The sequence below is a fragment of the Hemitrygon akajei genome, chromosome 17 (genome assembly GCF_048418815.1).
Source record: "Hemitrygon akajei chromosome 17, sHemAka1.3, whole genome shotgun sequence".
NCBI classification, from domain to species: domain Eukaryota; kingdom Metazoa; phylum Chordata; class Chondrichthyes; order Myliobatiformes; family Dasyatidae; genus Hemitrygon; species Hemitrygon akajei.
In genome coordinates, this window is record NC_133140.1 from 7,916,080 (window position 1) to 7,932,425 (window position 16,346).

The 16,346-nt window shown below is 40.1% G+C and overlaps 1 protein-coding gene across 3 annotated transcripts in view; it reads right to left on the reverse strand.

The window, feature by feature from the left end:
- The window catches only part of amfra (autocrine motility factor receptor a), an 87,282-nt gene that overhangs the window by 8,147 nt on the left and 62,789 nt on the right, over window positions 1-16,346 (reverse strand). For 2 of the 3 annotated variants that reach the window (XM_073069640.1, XM_073069637.1), the window contains 9 exons: window positions 15,950-16,102; window positions 15,656-15,696; window positions 15,115-15,247; window positions 7,771-7,904; window positions 7,090-7,200; window positions 6,227-6,417; window positions 4,949-5,052; window positions 3,887-4,021; window positions 524-607 (listed from right to left, as the gene is read on the reverse strand). In XM_073069640.1, coding sequence (XP_072925741.1) covers window positions 524-607; window positions 3,887-4,021; window positions 4,949-5,052; window positions 6,227-6,417; window positions 7,090-7,200; window positions 7,771-7,904; window positions 15,115-15,247; window positions 15,656-15,696; window positions 15,950-16,102 — 1,086 coding nt within the window. The remainder of the gene's footprint in view (window positions 1-523; window positions 608-3,886; window positions 4,022-4,948; window positions 5,053-6,226; window positions 6,418-7,089; window positions 7,201-7,770; window positions 7,905-15,114; window positions 15,248-15,655; window positions 15,697-15,949; window positions 16,103-16,346) is intronic. The other variant, XM_073069638.1, reaches the window with a different exon arrangement.

Consider the following 16,346-nt stretch of genomic DNA (forward strand, 5'->3'; position numbering starts at 1 on the left):
GGAGACTCAAATATAAAAAAAACATTGTGCCTTTATGTTTGGTCACCAATGTGAGAAATGCTACAACCATTTTGTGTATTGCAATTACCACACAAAAAACAGGATAACAACCAGATTTTCTGTCTTTCTGTTAAAAACTGATGACTCACCTGACATAAGACAAAAGTGAACCCTCCTTTAACAGTCAAGGCTGTCTGATTGGAATTGTTTGGTTCCAAAATTTAGGGTGAAAGTTAACTTTCTGGATATTTGGAACACCAAGATGAAGGACTAAACCCCACAATGAGATCACTACCCGTGGTGAAAAGTTCATTCAAACAGAACTGAGTGACAAGTTTTTTTTGCACAAGGAGGATGTATATATTAAATATAAAAAAATACTTATCAAGGACAGTAAGGTCCTACTTATCAGGTAAGAGCTTTTTAAATACCTAAACAAGATGCAATTGGTGTAGATTCCACCTGCAGTACAGCAATATTCCACAAAATGGATAATCAAATAATATCGTGGAAAATGAATTACCTGCTGTTCACTACTTGAATCAGCTGGATTACCATTGTCCTCATCCAAAACTGTACCATTTAATGCTGGTCTACTATCTTGTCGCTGTTGAAGACAGCAGAAATAGGAATAATAAATATTAGGAGATTAAATTAATCTTAGACACAAGAATGGTTATGGCACATCTCTTCCATACCCACCCTTTACCATAACAACTCTGGTTCCACCATCATCTCTTCTAATGCCACAAACCTTTTTTATTTATATAGTATGTTAATGCAAATGACATATTTCACTATGTTTTGATGTACATGTGATAAATAAATCACAAACTAAATACAATGCTTTCTTGAAGACCATATGAAACCTGCTTGACCACAACTGCAGACAATACTTTACAGATTCCAACCAGGCTTCAATTATACTGGGGCCCAAGAAGAGAGTGGTGACCTGCCTCAATGATTATCACCCAGAAGCATTTACATCCACAGTGATGAAGTGCTTTGAGATGTTGGTGATGAAACACGTCAATTCCTGCCTGAAATACGACTTAAATCCACTCCAATTTCCCTTCTGGAGCAACAGGTCCACAGTACACAGTAGATGCCATCTCATTAGCTCTTCATTCAACCCTGAAATATCTGGACAGCAAAGGTGCATACATCAGGATGCTCTTTATCGACTACAGCTCAGTATTCAATGCCATCATCCCCTCAATAAGCACCAAGACCTTGGCCTCAATACCTCCTTGTGCAATTGGATTCTCAATTTCCTCACTTGCAGATCCCAGTCAGTTTGGATTGGTAACCACATTTCCTGCATGATCTTCATCACCACAAGGCTATGTGCTTTGTCCCCTGCTCTACTGGCTTTACACTTATGACTGTGTGGCTAAGCACAACAGCCTATCACCTCTCTCATGATTCTGCCTTCTTCTACTACCCATAGTGCTTTCCCCTTACATTCCTTCTTCACCTCTCCTGCCTATCCCTCCCTGCTTCCCCTCCCCCACCCCTTGATCCTTCCTCTGATTGGTTTTTCACTTGGCACCTTCCACCCCCCCCAACCTTCTTTATAGGGCCCCTGCACTCTCCTTCAGTCCTGACGAAGGGTCTCGGCCCGAAATGTTGACTGCTCATTTCAACGGATGTTGTCCGACCCGCTGAGTTCATCCAGCTTGTTTGTATGTGTTGATTTGACCACAGCATCTGCAGTGTACTTTGTGTTTACTATAAAACTTCAGTAACTTGTCTTTCTGTTTCTTTAAATCAGTGGTCCCCAACCGCAAGTCCGCAGCCCGGTGGTTGGGGATCACTGCTTTAAATCATATACAGTGGTAATTCTGACACCATATTCTTCAGTAAGACACTGTACAGACATAGCACGATCAAGCTTCTGCAATAACTCCACTTTCTGTGTTATTGGTACTGATAGATGCTTCCTTCTCTTTTTCTCATTGTTACCCATAGGGGTATCTGCAGCTCTTTTTGACATTTTCACAGTGAAATTAAACACAAAGTCAACAGTGAACACAAAATATCAGCGAACAGCAAATGCAAGTATAACCAGTATGAGCACTGAGCCACAACTGACGTCTGGCGGCCTCTGCTAGTGCTGCCACGTAACACCTGAGTGACGTCAGCTGTTGGCGAAAAAAACTTCGGTTTTCAGAGCTTTTTGGATTTCAGAATTTCAGATAAGGGATTGTGGACCCATTTTGAAGGTATCAACAATCATCTTGAATGTTATAATGAAAATTAAGATGTGGAAAATGCAATTGTCCATAGCATTGAACGAAGGCAGTGAATGTATTACTTTACTGGTAATCAAAAGAATGCGGTAGTGTACACTGGAGTAATTTGTCTGTTGATAACTAATACAGTTTTATAGTACAGTAGTAATATTGACAGTGTTCTAATTTGTTCTGTATTTCATTTAAATACTTAATTTGCTACTCCATTAAACAGTAGTTAGTCTTTTTTATACCTTTTTAACTATTTCTATGAAGCTTCAGTTAACTGGGGCAGCCACTTAATTGAGCCAAAATATACTGTTCCCAATGTGTCCCAATTAATTGGAATCCACTGTACCTAAAAACTTACCTCATCTTAAACCTATGCCCTCATTTTTAATACGCCTACCACGGATAAAGACTTAGACTATATACCCTATCCTTACCTATCATTTTCTCAGAAAGGCAGTGTCCATTATTAAGGACATCCAGCACCCAGGGCATGCCCTTTTCTCACTGTTACCATCAGGTAGGAGGTACAGAAGCCTGAAGGCAGACACTCAGCAATTCAGGAACAGCTTCTTCCCCTCTGCCATTTGATTCCTGAATGGACTTTGAAGCTTTGGACACTACCTCACTTTTTTAAAAAAAAATAGTATTTCTGTTTTTGCACATTTTAAAATAATCTATTCAATATACATAATCAATTTACTTGTTTATTTATTATTATGTTTTATTTTATTTATTTTTTTCCCCTCTCTATGCTATATTATGTATTGCATTGAACTGCTGCTGCTAAGTTAACAAATTTCACGTCACATATCGGTGATAATAAACCCGATTCTGATTATAACCTCTAGGGTCAGCCCTCGGTCTCCTCTATTCTGGGGAAACAACCCAGTCTTCCGAATCTCTCCCTATAATTAAAGTCCTCCAATCCAGGCAGCCACGGGGTAAATGCACTCCGCAGTATCTCCTGTGCAGCCATATCCTTTATGTCGTGTTTCAAAAAGAACTGTACCCACTACTCCACGTGCAGTCTAATCAGTGTTTTGTAAAGTTGCAACATAACTTTCCAGTTTTTATATTCTATACCTTGATGTATCAAGACAAGCATGCCGCATTATCTCTTCATTACCCCAGAGTTACCACTTAGAAAATTAAGGGCTTGAACCCCAAGGTCCCTCTGCTCAATGTTCCTTAGCACTCTGCTATGTACTGTACACGTCCTAACCCTATTTGATTTCACAAAATGCATCACCTCACACTTGACGTTAAATTCCTTCTGCTTATGTTCCACCCATCTTTCCATCTGATCTATATAATGCTATACCCTTATACAATGCTCCGTAACACTACTAACCCATATCATACTCAAACCTAACAACAGTTAGGTTGTACAATTATAAGCAAATCATTAACTTTTATTGAATTGCCTTTCAACTTTCTTGAATGAAAGCAATCCTAACTTCTCAAATCTCTGTGTAATATTAGTTCCTCATCCCAGGAACCATTCTTGTAAAAAGAAGCCTTCCAAAGGCTTTGCATCCTTCCTATAATTTGTCAACTGGAATTGACCACAAAATTTGAGTTAAGGTCAAACCAGTGTTCAACACAATTTTCCCTATATTGAAGCAAAAAGGAACATTGACCTGCTGGGGAAAGGGAACTTGAAGTCTCCCTTCAAGTATGTTATCAGTGGTGATTTCCATCGAACGTGTTAGCTGCAGATCCTGGAGAACGAGATGATATGGAACTTGGGGAAACATTTCTTGGATCTGATGAGCCTGTAAGGCACAAGAAAGCAAGATTACACTAAATGCTGGAAATGTTTGCCTTATTCTACATGAACCTATCATAGGAGGAACAAAACTGTACTGTTCCAAATAAATACAACCATGAGTAAAATTTGAACACTACAAAATTATACTTTGTATTTTTAATAGTGCCAATAGGAAAAATGCAAAGCCAGTTTTTAAAGCCAAAATTAATAGACTTCATCTGACTTTTCTGATGTAAATAGGATAACCCGTATCGATTCACCCCCTATTGATCACTACAAATTAGTACAAAATGGCAAATGTGAATATATAAACTTCACCATTTAGTTGACTAACAATATAATTACAGCAAACATATTTGAGAAATAAACTAAATATTTAAGGATGCTTCAACAGGATCTACAAATATTACATTTATGTTAGCTTCAAGCAGTTGGAGCTAAACTTCAAACGGAACAAATGGCTGACAGGAAGACACCCTTCTATGTATAGACATTTGCACATTTATATTCAAAATAGACCAATTCGGTAGATAATGCTTTTCTTTCAATACCATATAACAACTCAAAACTCAAAGTTTACATTATATGATGGAGAAAGAGTAGGCAGCAAATGGAAAGACACTTTTTCAACTAAAATGGAGAGCAGAGAAAGGGAGGCCATCTGCTACTTGTTTAGGTCTAATTTTTAAGTTGTTATCCCTAAAATAGAGAGTGGCTAAAGAAAACAACCCTGGGGTGCACTCAGGAACACAAATACATTTACAGAAAATCTGCACCTTATGGCTCTGCATTTAAATGATGTTCTTAAATAAAACTTCTTTTTGTTACAAGCCATATTGGCAACTCAGGTCATGTTATTACTGGTCTGCTTAACAGAAAAAGACACAGACAAATTAATAGAATGCACCATGGATTCCCCTGCTAAACTCACCATAGCATTAAGTTGAGAATTGTTAGCCTGTGTGATGCCAAGGATATTTGTTGTATGCATCACCTCCACTGAGAAACTAGGCAGCCAGCTAGCAATACGAGATCCTGTAATGATTAAAAATTGTAACATTAAGCTTAATGTCATATTTTGAAACAAAGATCAGCAGAAATTGATCAAAAAATATACAGCTGGAAAATACGCTTTGGGGAGGGATTGAAAATGCTTTTGTTACAACTTGCAGTTTATTTTGTGTAAACTATATTTGTGAAGTGCTGAAACCAATCCACATTCAATGAATTCCTAAATCCAGTGCTACTGGCAATTACCAACATCTGGTCTGGTCACAGGTTACATTAACCGAACGCATGCATAATTCTGACATGAGTCTCATTTTAAATAAAGATAAGGTGTTCTATAACTTGTTGCTTCAGTCAAAAAATACATACATCAAATTAAAATCAGAATACTCAAATCACATTGTCTTAATCTTTCTGAAAGGACAGAGCTGATGCATCTTAGATCATTCTCTCAGAGATCATTCAAATTGGGAAGGATCGAGTAGCGTTATCTGCTCCCAGGGCTCTGTAATGATTTATGTTGGTTAACAATTTAGAAAGAGGCACAGCCTATAATATCAAGTTATTTATAATCTGAAAAGGCTTTTCCTCTGCATCATTTGTATTTTCTACTAATCTTTCAATATTTCCAGATCATTAAGGATCCCTACCACCACCCAGGACGTGCCCTCTTCACGCTGTTACTGTCGGGAAGGAGGTACAGAAACCTGAAGACACACACTCAGTGATTCAGATACAGCTTCTTCCCCTCTGCCATCTGATTTCCAAATGGACATTGAACCCATGAACACTATCTCACTACTTCTTTATTTCTGTTATTTTTGCACTACTTATTTTAACTTAACTATTTTATAGACATATACATACTTAATGTAACTCAGCTTTTTCTCCACATTTATTTATCATGTACTGCTGCTGTAAAGTTATTAAATTTCACAACATATGCCGGTGATATTAAACCTGATTCTGATTGAATTCAGTCTTGCCTCTAGCGAAGCAGGTGCTCCCATCAATTAACAATTTCTACAAAAAAGACATACATGACTGCCCTTAAGATTCACTTTTCTTTACAGTTGGCGAATGAAATACTACTTTTATGGGACGTAGCAATTCAGGAGATAAAAACTAATAAACTTGTGCAGACATTTTAAAATCTAAATACAAGAGCATAATAAATAATTACAAAATACAAGTAGATTACCATCAAAATGGAAGAAATGGTTGTGATGATTAAGATGTGCCCTGCCATCTACAACTGGCACAGGCCCTATGTTCTCATCCAAGTTGTCTCGTTGGTGAGGTTCGCCAACACGGTCATCTTCAGTGATGTTGAGTGACATTCTGCAGGTCGGACAAGAGGTGTCCTGCTCAAGCCAGGAACGAAGGCATGAACTAGTGATAGAGACAGATGCCAAAATCAGTTGTTGCATCCTAAAAAAATATATCCTTTATAAAATTAATCAATGTTTTGATCAGCAACTCCAAAATAATTAACAAGCTTCTGATAATTATTAAACATTAATCACTCTATTCCAACCAGTAAAATCCAAGCCATTTTCAAATGAGAGAATTTTCAGAGTAACCCAAGGTAGCCACAAGGTCACTGAACAATGAAGGAGAAGGGTCTTTGGCTTCATTCCACCCAATAACATTAATCCCAATTTCAGTCAGTTCACTGCTATTCTAATTCCGTAAACACAACATCCATTTAATACGTTTTAACCTGCTGCAATTAATACAATGAAGAGATGGGATACTTGACAGCTGAACACACAGACACATTTCAAAATATGATGCTAGCTAAATGCCATAAAGAAAGGAAGTAAAGCTTCCCCTCATAAGTAAACACATATCATTTTTTAAGCCATTTTATGTTATGGTTTCTGTAGCTGCAATGTACAAGCAAATCAAACTATCAACTTTGTAATTTTTGTGAAATATGAGGGCTCAAGAAAAAAAATACTGAGTATATGAAAATGAAGTGCTTCTCAGAGAACTTTCTGTATTTCTGCTGTGATTAAAACATTGTCCAGTATAATCTATCATAAATATTGTTTCACATACTTGTGGAAGAGATGTCCACAGGGGAGCTTGCGGGCAGACTGCATAGAGTCCCAGCAAATGGCACAATCATCATCATTGGAAGTCAGTTCCTCAGGAGTGGCAGCTGCAAATCTGTTAATTAAAGATTCATGCACAATATTATAAATAGCATTTAAATATTGTTACTACTGCATGTCACTCACTATATTTGTTAAATTTGGAAAAGCTCAAATTTGCTAAATTACTCTTTTTTTAAAAAAACAAACAAGTCAGAGCAACATTAAGGACACTCAGTGCTACTCTGGCCTTAGAATAATTCATCAAAACAAAATATTGCTCAAGAATGGTCCAATGCTCCAATGGTCTGTTATTCAGGTCCCCCAGAGTTTACTCAGATCAACTGAAAATAATTTTCTGGATTGCCTTGGAAATATATGAAGAGTGCTTTCCAGTCTTTGAGAAGATGTGTAATGTAACACCCAAAATGCTGGAGGAACTCAGCAGGTCAGGCAGGGGGTGAGGGCAGAGAGAGAATGGTCCAAGTGAGTTTAAAGGCAGTGTGGAAGTTGGAGATAAAGTTGGTGAAATTGATGAGCTCAGCATAGGTGCATGAAACATTAAATATGAACCTACTAAATATCATTGTGTTCTTCATTGCCATTAATTGTGTGGCAAGTTCTAATTAAAATCTTAAATATTCACCTTGCTTCCATGTTGCCCACCACACGCAAGTAGTTCTTATGACGCTTCAGCCGACGCTGGACTTCATGGAAAAGATAGCGGAGCTGCATGAATATGACCAGGCTCGCCATTGACAGCCAAATATTTCCAAACAACTACAGACAAGAAAATTAAGTTAATTTACAAATAAGATACAACAGTGCAAACCCTTCAAAACAAAAAAAAATCTTTACAAGGAAATGATGGGAAAGGACTGCCTGCAATAGCATTACATAGCATAACAGCAGGCTCCGTCACCTTGTCAGGGCACAAGAGCCACCCTCATTTGGCTATGGAAAGTTTAAAGAGAAGTATACCCCCAGAGTCTGCGAGAGCGGGGGCGCAAGAAGACTCTCTGACTGACCTCCCGGTAACGAACCTTGGCATGGACACAACAATGAATCAAGGAAGTGGGAATACTCTTGACAAATCAGCAGCTAGACATGTTCTTCAGACCTGTAGGTGTGGCTGGTCTAAAGTAACATCAATTCATGGTCTTAAAATTCATCAAGGACGGAAGAAATGCTTGAAAATCCCCAACCTAGGGCCCCGCATTGACCAGATTCTGTTAAGAGGAAGGTCAAATCAGTCACATGAAACTCAGCGGCAGGAAGAAACCCACAGTCCGCAGAGTATCAGCACCCTACGGGATGTGGAAGAAGTTTCAGGCACAAGCAGCAGTCCAAGACACAGCCAGGCACATCGTAAAGTGGAGAACATGCAAGGACGTAAGCCGTTGGTGAAATGGCCAAAGTCTAACAACAAGGAGCGGGAAACCATCAATACAGATGTAAACGTGATCTTAAGTGGCATTAAGGGATCAGCAGAAAAGAAGTTGGAGAAGATGGGCGACCTGATCTATAGCTACTGAAAGGAAAAATTTGGAATGAAGGAACAAATCAGCAGGAAAGATTCCCCCAAATCCTGTGGTCTCCAGGAAATCCAACCACTTATTAAAGAAAGAAGAGAAGTTGTGGAGAAAAGCAACAGCAGAAGAAAGGGAGGGCATCAACCTCCTTCAAGAGGACCTTAAACAGAGGCTCTCGAAGTTGCGCAGAGCTGGGAATTTAAGGAAACGATGCAAAAATGAAAAAGCTAGAACAGACTTCTACAAAGACCCCTTTAAATATGTGAAAGGCATTTTCACAAAAGAGAAAAGCAGATCCCCGAAAGCATCAGAAGAGGAGGTTGAAAGATATCTCAGAACCACCCACACTGATGAGCTAAAAGGATGAACCAATACTTGTCCCAGCTGACATCCCACCAATCTCACCCCCACAACATCTATTTAACATCAGCCCTCCCAAGCTGAGTGAGGTTAAAAAAAAAGGCAGTGAAGAAGGCAAGATCGGCATCAGCGCCAGGCCCTAACGGTGTTCCATATTGTGTTTACAAGAACACCCCGGATGTTCTGAGATTTCTCTAGAAAAACATGAGGGTTGCGTGGGAAAAGCAAGTTATCCCCAAAGCCTGGAAAAGAGCGGGGGGAGTTCTGATCCCAAAAGAAAAGAATTCATCCACCATTGAACAGGTTTGCCAAATAAACCTTCTGAACATAGAAGGCAAGATCTTCTTCAGCGTGTTGGTACAAAGACTTAAAGTATCTGAAACAAAACCATTTCATTGACACATCAATCCAAAAGGCTGGCTTAGCAGGCTTCTCGGGATGCCTTGAACATATCAGCGTCATATGGCATCAAATCCGGACAGCTAAGAAAGAAGGAAAGGATTTGCATGTCTTGTTCCTCGACCTGTCCAATACCTATGGATCAGTTCCTCATTCCCTGCTGTGGACTGTTTTTGAATTCTTTTAGGTGCCTGCAACAATAACAAATCTGGTAAAACACTATTTCCAGGATCTGAAAGTTTGTCTCACAACATCAGACTTCAACACAGCTTGGCAACCACTGGAAGTAGGCATCATGGCGGGGTGCACCATCTCCCCATTGGCCTTCACTATGGCAATGGAGCTCATTATCAGAGCCTCAAAATGGGTTGCGGGAGGAAAACGGTTACAATTTGGTCAAAGGTTACCACCGGCCTATATGGACGATATAACAATACTGATGACAACTGTCCCCGGCACCAAGAGACTTCTGCAAAAGCTTCATCAAAACTTCATCAAAACATGAGGATGAAGATCAAGCCCAGCAAGTGCAGAAGCATCTCCATTGTCAAAGGTCAACTCACGGATCAAAGATTTCATATTGATGGAACACCTGTCCCAACTGTTTTAGAAATACCAGTGAAGAGCTTGGGTCGAAGGTAAGCTCAAGAACACTGAGCAGCTTAAACAACTCAAAAAGGGTACCATCATGTACATAGCTCGCATCAACAAGACCTTGCTGCCAGGAAAATTCAAGCTATGGTGCTGCTAGTTCGGCATACTCCCAAGACTCATGTGGCCTTTTTAACAGTGTATGAAATCCCCATCAACAAGGTGGAAAAGCTCGAAAGAGTGATCAGCACACATGTGAAACAGTGGCTTGGACTTCCACGATGCTTATGTCTTGTTGGACTGTACTGGAACGGCAAATTGGAATTACCAATTACAAGTCTTGTGGAAGAATACAAATGTACCAAAGCAAGGTTGGTCATTACCCTCACTGAATCTGAAGATACTGTTATTAGAACAGCGGCCCCCCGTGTGGCAACGGGGAGGAAGTGGACCCCATCTGAAGCCGTTCAATGTTAGGTCTGCTCTTCACTTCAGGGATGTGGTCAGCCAAGTCCAACATGGGAGAGCCGGTCTCGGGCTTGTCCCAAAGGCTCCTCAATGGCACAAGGCAACAGCAGTGCAGAAGAGACGGCTCGTGGCGGAGGAGGTGAGGAGGCAAAGTGACACGCCAGAGCCGTTTCAATGGCCAAGCAGGGCCAATGGACTAATTGGGAGAGCCTGGAAAAGAGGAAACTCAGTTGGCGTGACATCTGGGAGACGGAGGGATCTCGGCTAAGTTTTGTCATCAGAGCCACTTATGATCTCCTACCAACACCTCAAAACCTGAACCAGTGGAGGGGAGAAGACCCCACTTGCTCTCTTTGTCAAGCACCTGGATCACTGAGGCACATTTTAACAGGATGCACCATGAGCCTCAGCCAGGGGCGGTATACTTGGCAGCATAACCAAGTTCTCAGACAGCTGGCATCAATCCTGGAACAGAGGCAAACCACTGTAAACGCTCTCCCACAAACATTGGCAGAAAATGTCCACATTACACAATTTGTACCAACAACCCAACCTCCAGAGCACCAAGTAACATCAAAGAACATAAGCATTCTGCATGTTGCTCAGGATTGGAAAATGGACGTGAACTTGGAGAAAAAGCTTGTGTTTCCCCCAGACATTGCGGCTACAACACTCCGGCCAGACATAGTCCTGTAGTCCACAACAGCCAAGCTGGCATATGTTGTAGAATTGACAGTACCATGGGAAGATGGCATTGAAGAAGCTTATGAGAGGAAAAAGACCAAGTACTCTGAACTGGCAACTGAAGCTGCTCAAAACGGCTGGAAGACCAAGATTTTCCCTGTAGAAGTGGGATGCAGGGGATTCATTGCTACATCTACGACCAGTCTATTGAAGAAGGTGGGGGTGAGGGGTGTCTCCCTCCAACAAGCAATCAAGTCCTTGTCAAATGCAGCAGAGAAAAGCAGCAACTGGATTTGGATTAAAAGGAAAGACAACAACTGGGCTGCAAGATGAAGACAGGAGGGTACGGAACTGAGGGGGGTGTACCTGGGACGCCAGGTAGCACCGTTAAGCCCTCTCGAGACGTCGTGGGCTTATCAACGAAACGGCAAAGAAGGAGGGTGCCCACCTGATAACCCCGATGACGTAGCTACCCTCCTCGTCACCACTCCAAGCCACTGCCAACATCAAGAGTGCCAACTTTATCATTGGGATTGAAACATCAAGTCCTAGTAGCTCTACTACCATTATAGATCTATCCCAAGACCAATAAGGTTTATTTTAAAACACTCAAGTTATATCAAATGCATTCAAAACCACTGATTTATTTGAATACAGAGACTGCAAGCTTTTCATTCTCTGGAGCTTGCTGTGTAATCAGTGAATGAATGATCTACTACCTAAAAGGTCTAAGAGATTGTATAACAATGAAACCTTTTCTCCTTGGAGCAACGGATGTTGAGAGGTGACCTGATAGAGGTGTATAAGATGATGAGAGTTATCAATTGTGTGGATAGTCAGAGGCTTTTTCCCAGGGCTGAAATGGCTAGCACGAGAGGGCACAGTTTTAAGGTGCTTGGAAGTACACCTGTAGGTACAGGTCAGGCAAGTTTTTTTTTAAATACACAGGGAGTGGTGAATGTGTGGAATGGGCTGCCAGTGATGGTGGTGGAGGCGGATACGATAGGGTCTTTTAAGAGACTCCTGGATAGGTGCATGAGCTTAGAAAAATAGAGGGCTATGGGTAAACCTAGGTAATTTCTAACGTAAGGACATGTTCGGCACAGCTTTGTGGGCTGAAGGGCCTGTAATGTGCTGTAGGTTTTCTATGTTTCTAAACCAATGTTAGTAGTAAACTGAAGTGTGATAATGTTGAAGTTAAGCACCTTGGTTATCCATGCTATCTTGCTATCTTTAGTTAATAGAACTTGAATCAATTGTGCTCAGTTTTAAAGCTATTACTTAGAAATACACAAGTACAGCACAGGACCAGGGCCTTCCAGAAACACACCCTTCAGACCCATCTGACCCTAAACTAATCCCATCTAACTGCACATGGCCTATATCCTTCTTTCTCTGCTTGTTCATGTGCCTGTCTTGATGCTTCTTAATTGTACTATTAAGTATTATATTTTGTGAGAATTTCACGAGTGTTTACAAACTTCACACCTGAAATAACTAGCTTGGATATTAAAATCCAACTAGCAGATTCAGTTTGAAGAAATGCAAGTGGCTTTACATAGCCATCAATGTGTTGTCCCTTTATCCAAAACCTCTTCCAACAGGCAAAAGTGTCAATGTATCATTTCAAAATCCCAACCAACCTGAGATCAATAATCTACAATGAATCAGACCGATATCTACACAAATTATTGAGAGTTAATTTCCAAATGTGGAAAAACCCTGTGTTGGGATTAAAAGTGAAAAGGCAGACTCCAAATGGCAAAGCAACCTACCCCAAAGAGAAAGCACTTTGAAGAACGCATTCACAATGTTAAATGCTTCCAGGGTTCAAATCCTGCCACAGTATGTAAGGAGTTTTTATGTTCTCCTTGTGACTGTATGCATTTTTTTCAGATGCTCCAGTTTCCTCCCACATTTCAAAGACACACAGGTTAGGGTTAGAACATAAAAATTTACAGCACATAATAGGCTCTTCAGCCCACAATGTGTGCCTACAATTTCCCTAGCGCATAGCCCTCTATTTTTCTAAGCTCCAAGTACCTAGCTAAGAGGCTCTTAAAAGACCCTATTGTATCCACTTCCACCACCACCACTGGCAATGCATTCCACGCGCCCACCACTGTGTGAAAAACTTATCCCTGACATCCCCTCGATACCTATTTCCAAGCACCTTAAAACTATGCCCCCTCGTGTTAGCCATTTCAGCTCTGGGAAAAAGTCTCTGGCTATCCACACCATCAATGCCCCTCACCATCTTATATACCTCGATCAGGTTACCTTTCATCCTCCGTCACTCTAAGGAGAAAAGGCCAAGTACACTCAACCTCTTCTCATAAGGTACACCCTCCAAACCAGACAACATCCTTGTAAAATCCCCTCTACACTCTTACTATAGTATCCACATTCTTCCTGTAGTAAAGTAACCAGAACTGAACACAGTACTTGAAGTGGGGTCTGACCAAGGTCTTATATAGCTGTAACATTACCTCACGGCTCTTGAACTCAATTTCACAGCTGATGAATGCCAACACACCATACGCTTTCTTAACAACACTGTCAATCTGCGCAGTAGCTTTGAGTGTACATTGGCTCCAAGATCTCTCAGATCCTCCACACTGCCAGAAGTCTTACCATTTACATTTCAGTGTCTTCAAATTGGACCTCCCAAAATGAACCACTTCACACTTATCTAGGTTGAAGTCCATCTGCCACTTCTCAGCTCAGTTCTGCATCCTATCAATGTCCCGCTGTAACCTCTGACAACCCTCCAGACTATCCACAACACCCCCAACCTCATGTCATCAGCAAACTTACTAATCCACCTTTTGACTTCTTCATCCAGGTCATTTATAAAAATCATAAAGAGGAGGGGTCCCAGAATAGATCCCTGCAAAACACCACTGATCACCAACCTCCATGCAGAATATGAATCATAATTATAAAGTCTGTGCAAACTATTTTGACGCTGGAAGATTGGAACATTGTTTGACTGAAGTAAAGATACTTACTGTGGATGATATGGGTGATCTGCCATTGCTCGTGTGGATGGAGGATTTCCCTTTTAATATGCATTATACAGTATATTGATAAAACAATACTTCCTATGATGATTTCATTGTGATCAGATGTTCTACTTTTCTGATATTTTTTCAATCATGGTGAAAAAATAAGAATACTACTGCAGGCTATTACTCAGGTTACAAATGTCACCATATGGACGCTCCACACGTACGAACAAGTGTTAAGACTAGCGGGATGGATTTGCTTTGCTGCAGGCACCTTCTCACATTGGGAACTTGATTCGTTGCATCTTACAAAGAAATCTGAATGGTTGAGTCAAAAACCCTACTTAACTAGTTCCCTAGTTTTAACTAAACACTACCATTGATTGACATATTTCTATTTTAGCATAGTCATACAGTATATCACCAATGTGACAATTGCTTGGGCTATGTTCAGTTCTCAGGAATAGAGCAAGACCTGCATATTATCTCATTTGCTGTATTGGCTGTAAAAACTCTTCTCTGGAACTCAGGGTATCTTCTGGGACTCTTATCAAGAGCTTAGAGTCATGACCTTCATTCTTTAATTCCAAAAACTCCTTATCTTCAAAATAAAATGTGACGTGTTACTTTAATTACTGAATATCCCACTGAGAGCTTCCTGTTTATGTTTGGTAATAGATGGTTAAAGTCCAGGCAGAGTTCCACAGTTTTGAATGGGCATGGAATCAAGTCTAAAACATTAAGGTTCAATTCAAATTCTAGAATTATGAACACTATCTTGAACACTACTAATGCTTAGCACATCCATTGGAAAGAGAACACTACCATTTTCTTAGTAGCAGGATCTTGGAAGATTGTTGGCAACCCAATGTTGCTGAGCTACAAACCAATTTGGCTAACCAGTCTACCCCAAGTCTGGAGAGTCACGTGCAGTTAAATACAACTTACCAGCATGTGAATGTGATGCATTAGATCCACTGACAGAAGGTTCAACTCCATGACAAAATCAGTGTAATAAACATAGGTGCCTTTACTCTCCCAAGTGCCCTCATGATTCAGGTCCCAGAGATGAATAAAGTACCTATAAACAGGATCAGCCAGAGCTCAAAAGGAAAATTGTGAAGGCAGTCTTAAAATGTTTAACAAATTTCAGCAATTTCATTATTAAACCATCTCCTTGGAATGCTTGTGTGCTACGAGAATGAACGTAGCTCTACAGCTTGGTTATAAGCAACCTCACTCAACAAGTGACAGTAAAAAGAGGGAAAAACAAAAACACGCCATATAACCAAATAACAATTACAGCACGGAAACAGGCCATCTCGGCCCTTCTAGTCCATGCCGAACACCTTGGAAATGAAAGGACAGTATTCTAACTTGTATGGCCAGGTGACCAATAAACATTTAACATTATGGATTGCTAACTGAACACTGTCACCATGCCATTCACAATTCTTCAAACACCTTGAAAGTCATATACTGTAGTTACCTCAGAATAACGTGCGCTGTCCTTACAGTCACCACCAAACACTGGAACAGAAGAAATTAAGAAATCTCATAATATAGTTCCTTGCAAGTAATTGTATACAAAAATGGAAATTACTGAAATGAATTTTCTGTTTGCACAACACTGACCAAAAAATGCATCTATATATTAACAATCTAGCATGGGAGATATATTTAAAAAAAGAGAAATCTATAAAATATCTTTTATTGCAAAGTATCCATTTCTATACAAAGTGATCACATAATCAGCTACTGCCATACATTTTAGTTATCTTACCTCAGCTGCCATGAAAGAGAGAGTATGCATTCCGTATGAAAATCCAACCAGCACACAAACCACAGCCAGACTACAACAGGACAGTAACATGGAAACCAGCAGTGCCAAGACTCTGATATGGCTACTCATTGGAGTAGTTGGTGAGAAAGATAACTGGAAGCGAAGAAAGAACAATGTAATAAGTACAGCAAAAAGAGCCAAAAATTAAAAGAAAGTAAAATGCACCAGGAATAAGATTACATCAGGAGCTACTAATTAATTCCATTCAAAGGACAAAAAACATTAGCTAGATTCAAAACAATCTGTTTGCCCGGCTTAGTTTTTTTTTGTAAAGACCATCACACAACTTGCAAATCTCAATCTAACCTGTTAAACTCTGTTTCTGTCACAAGAAAAT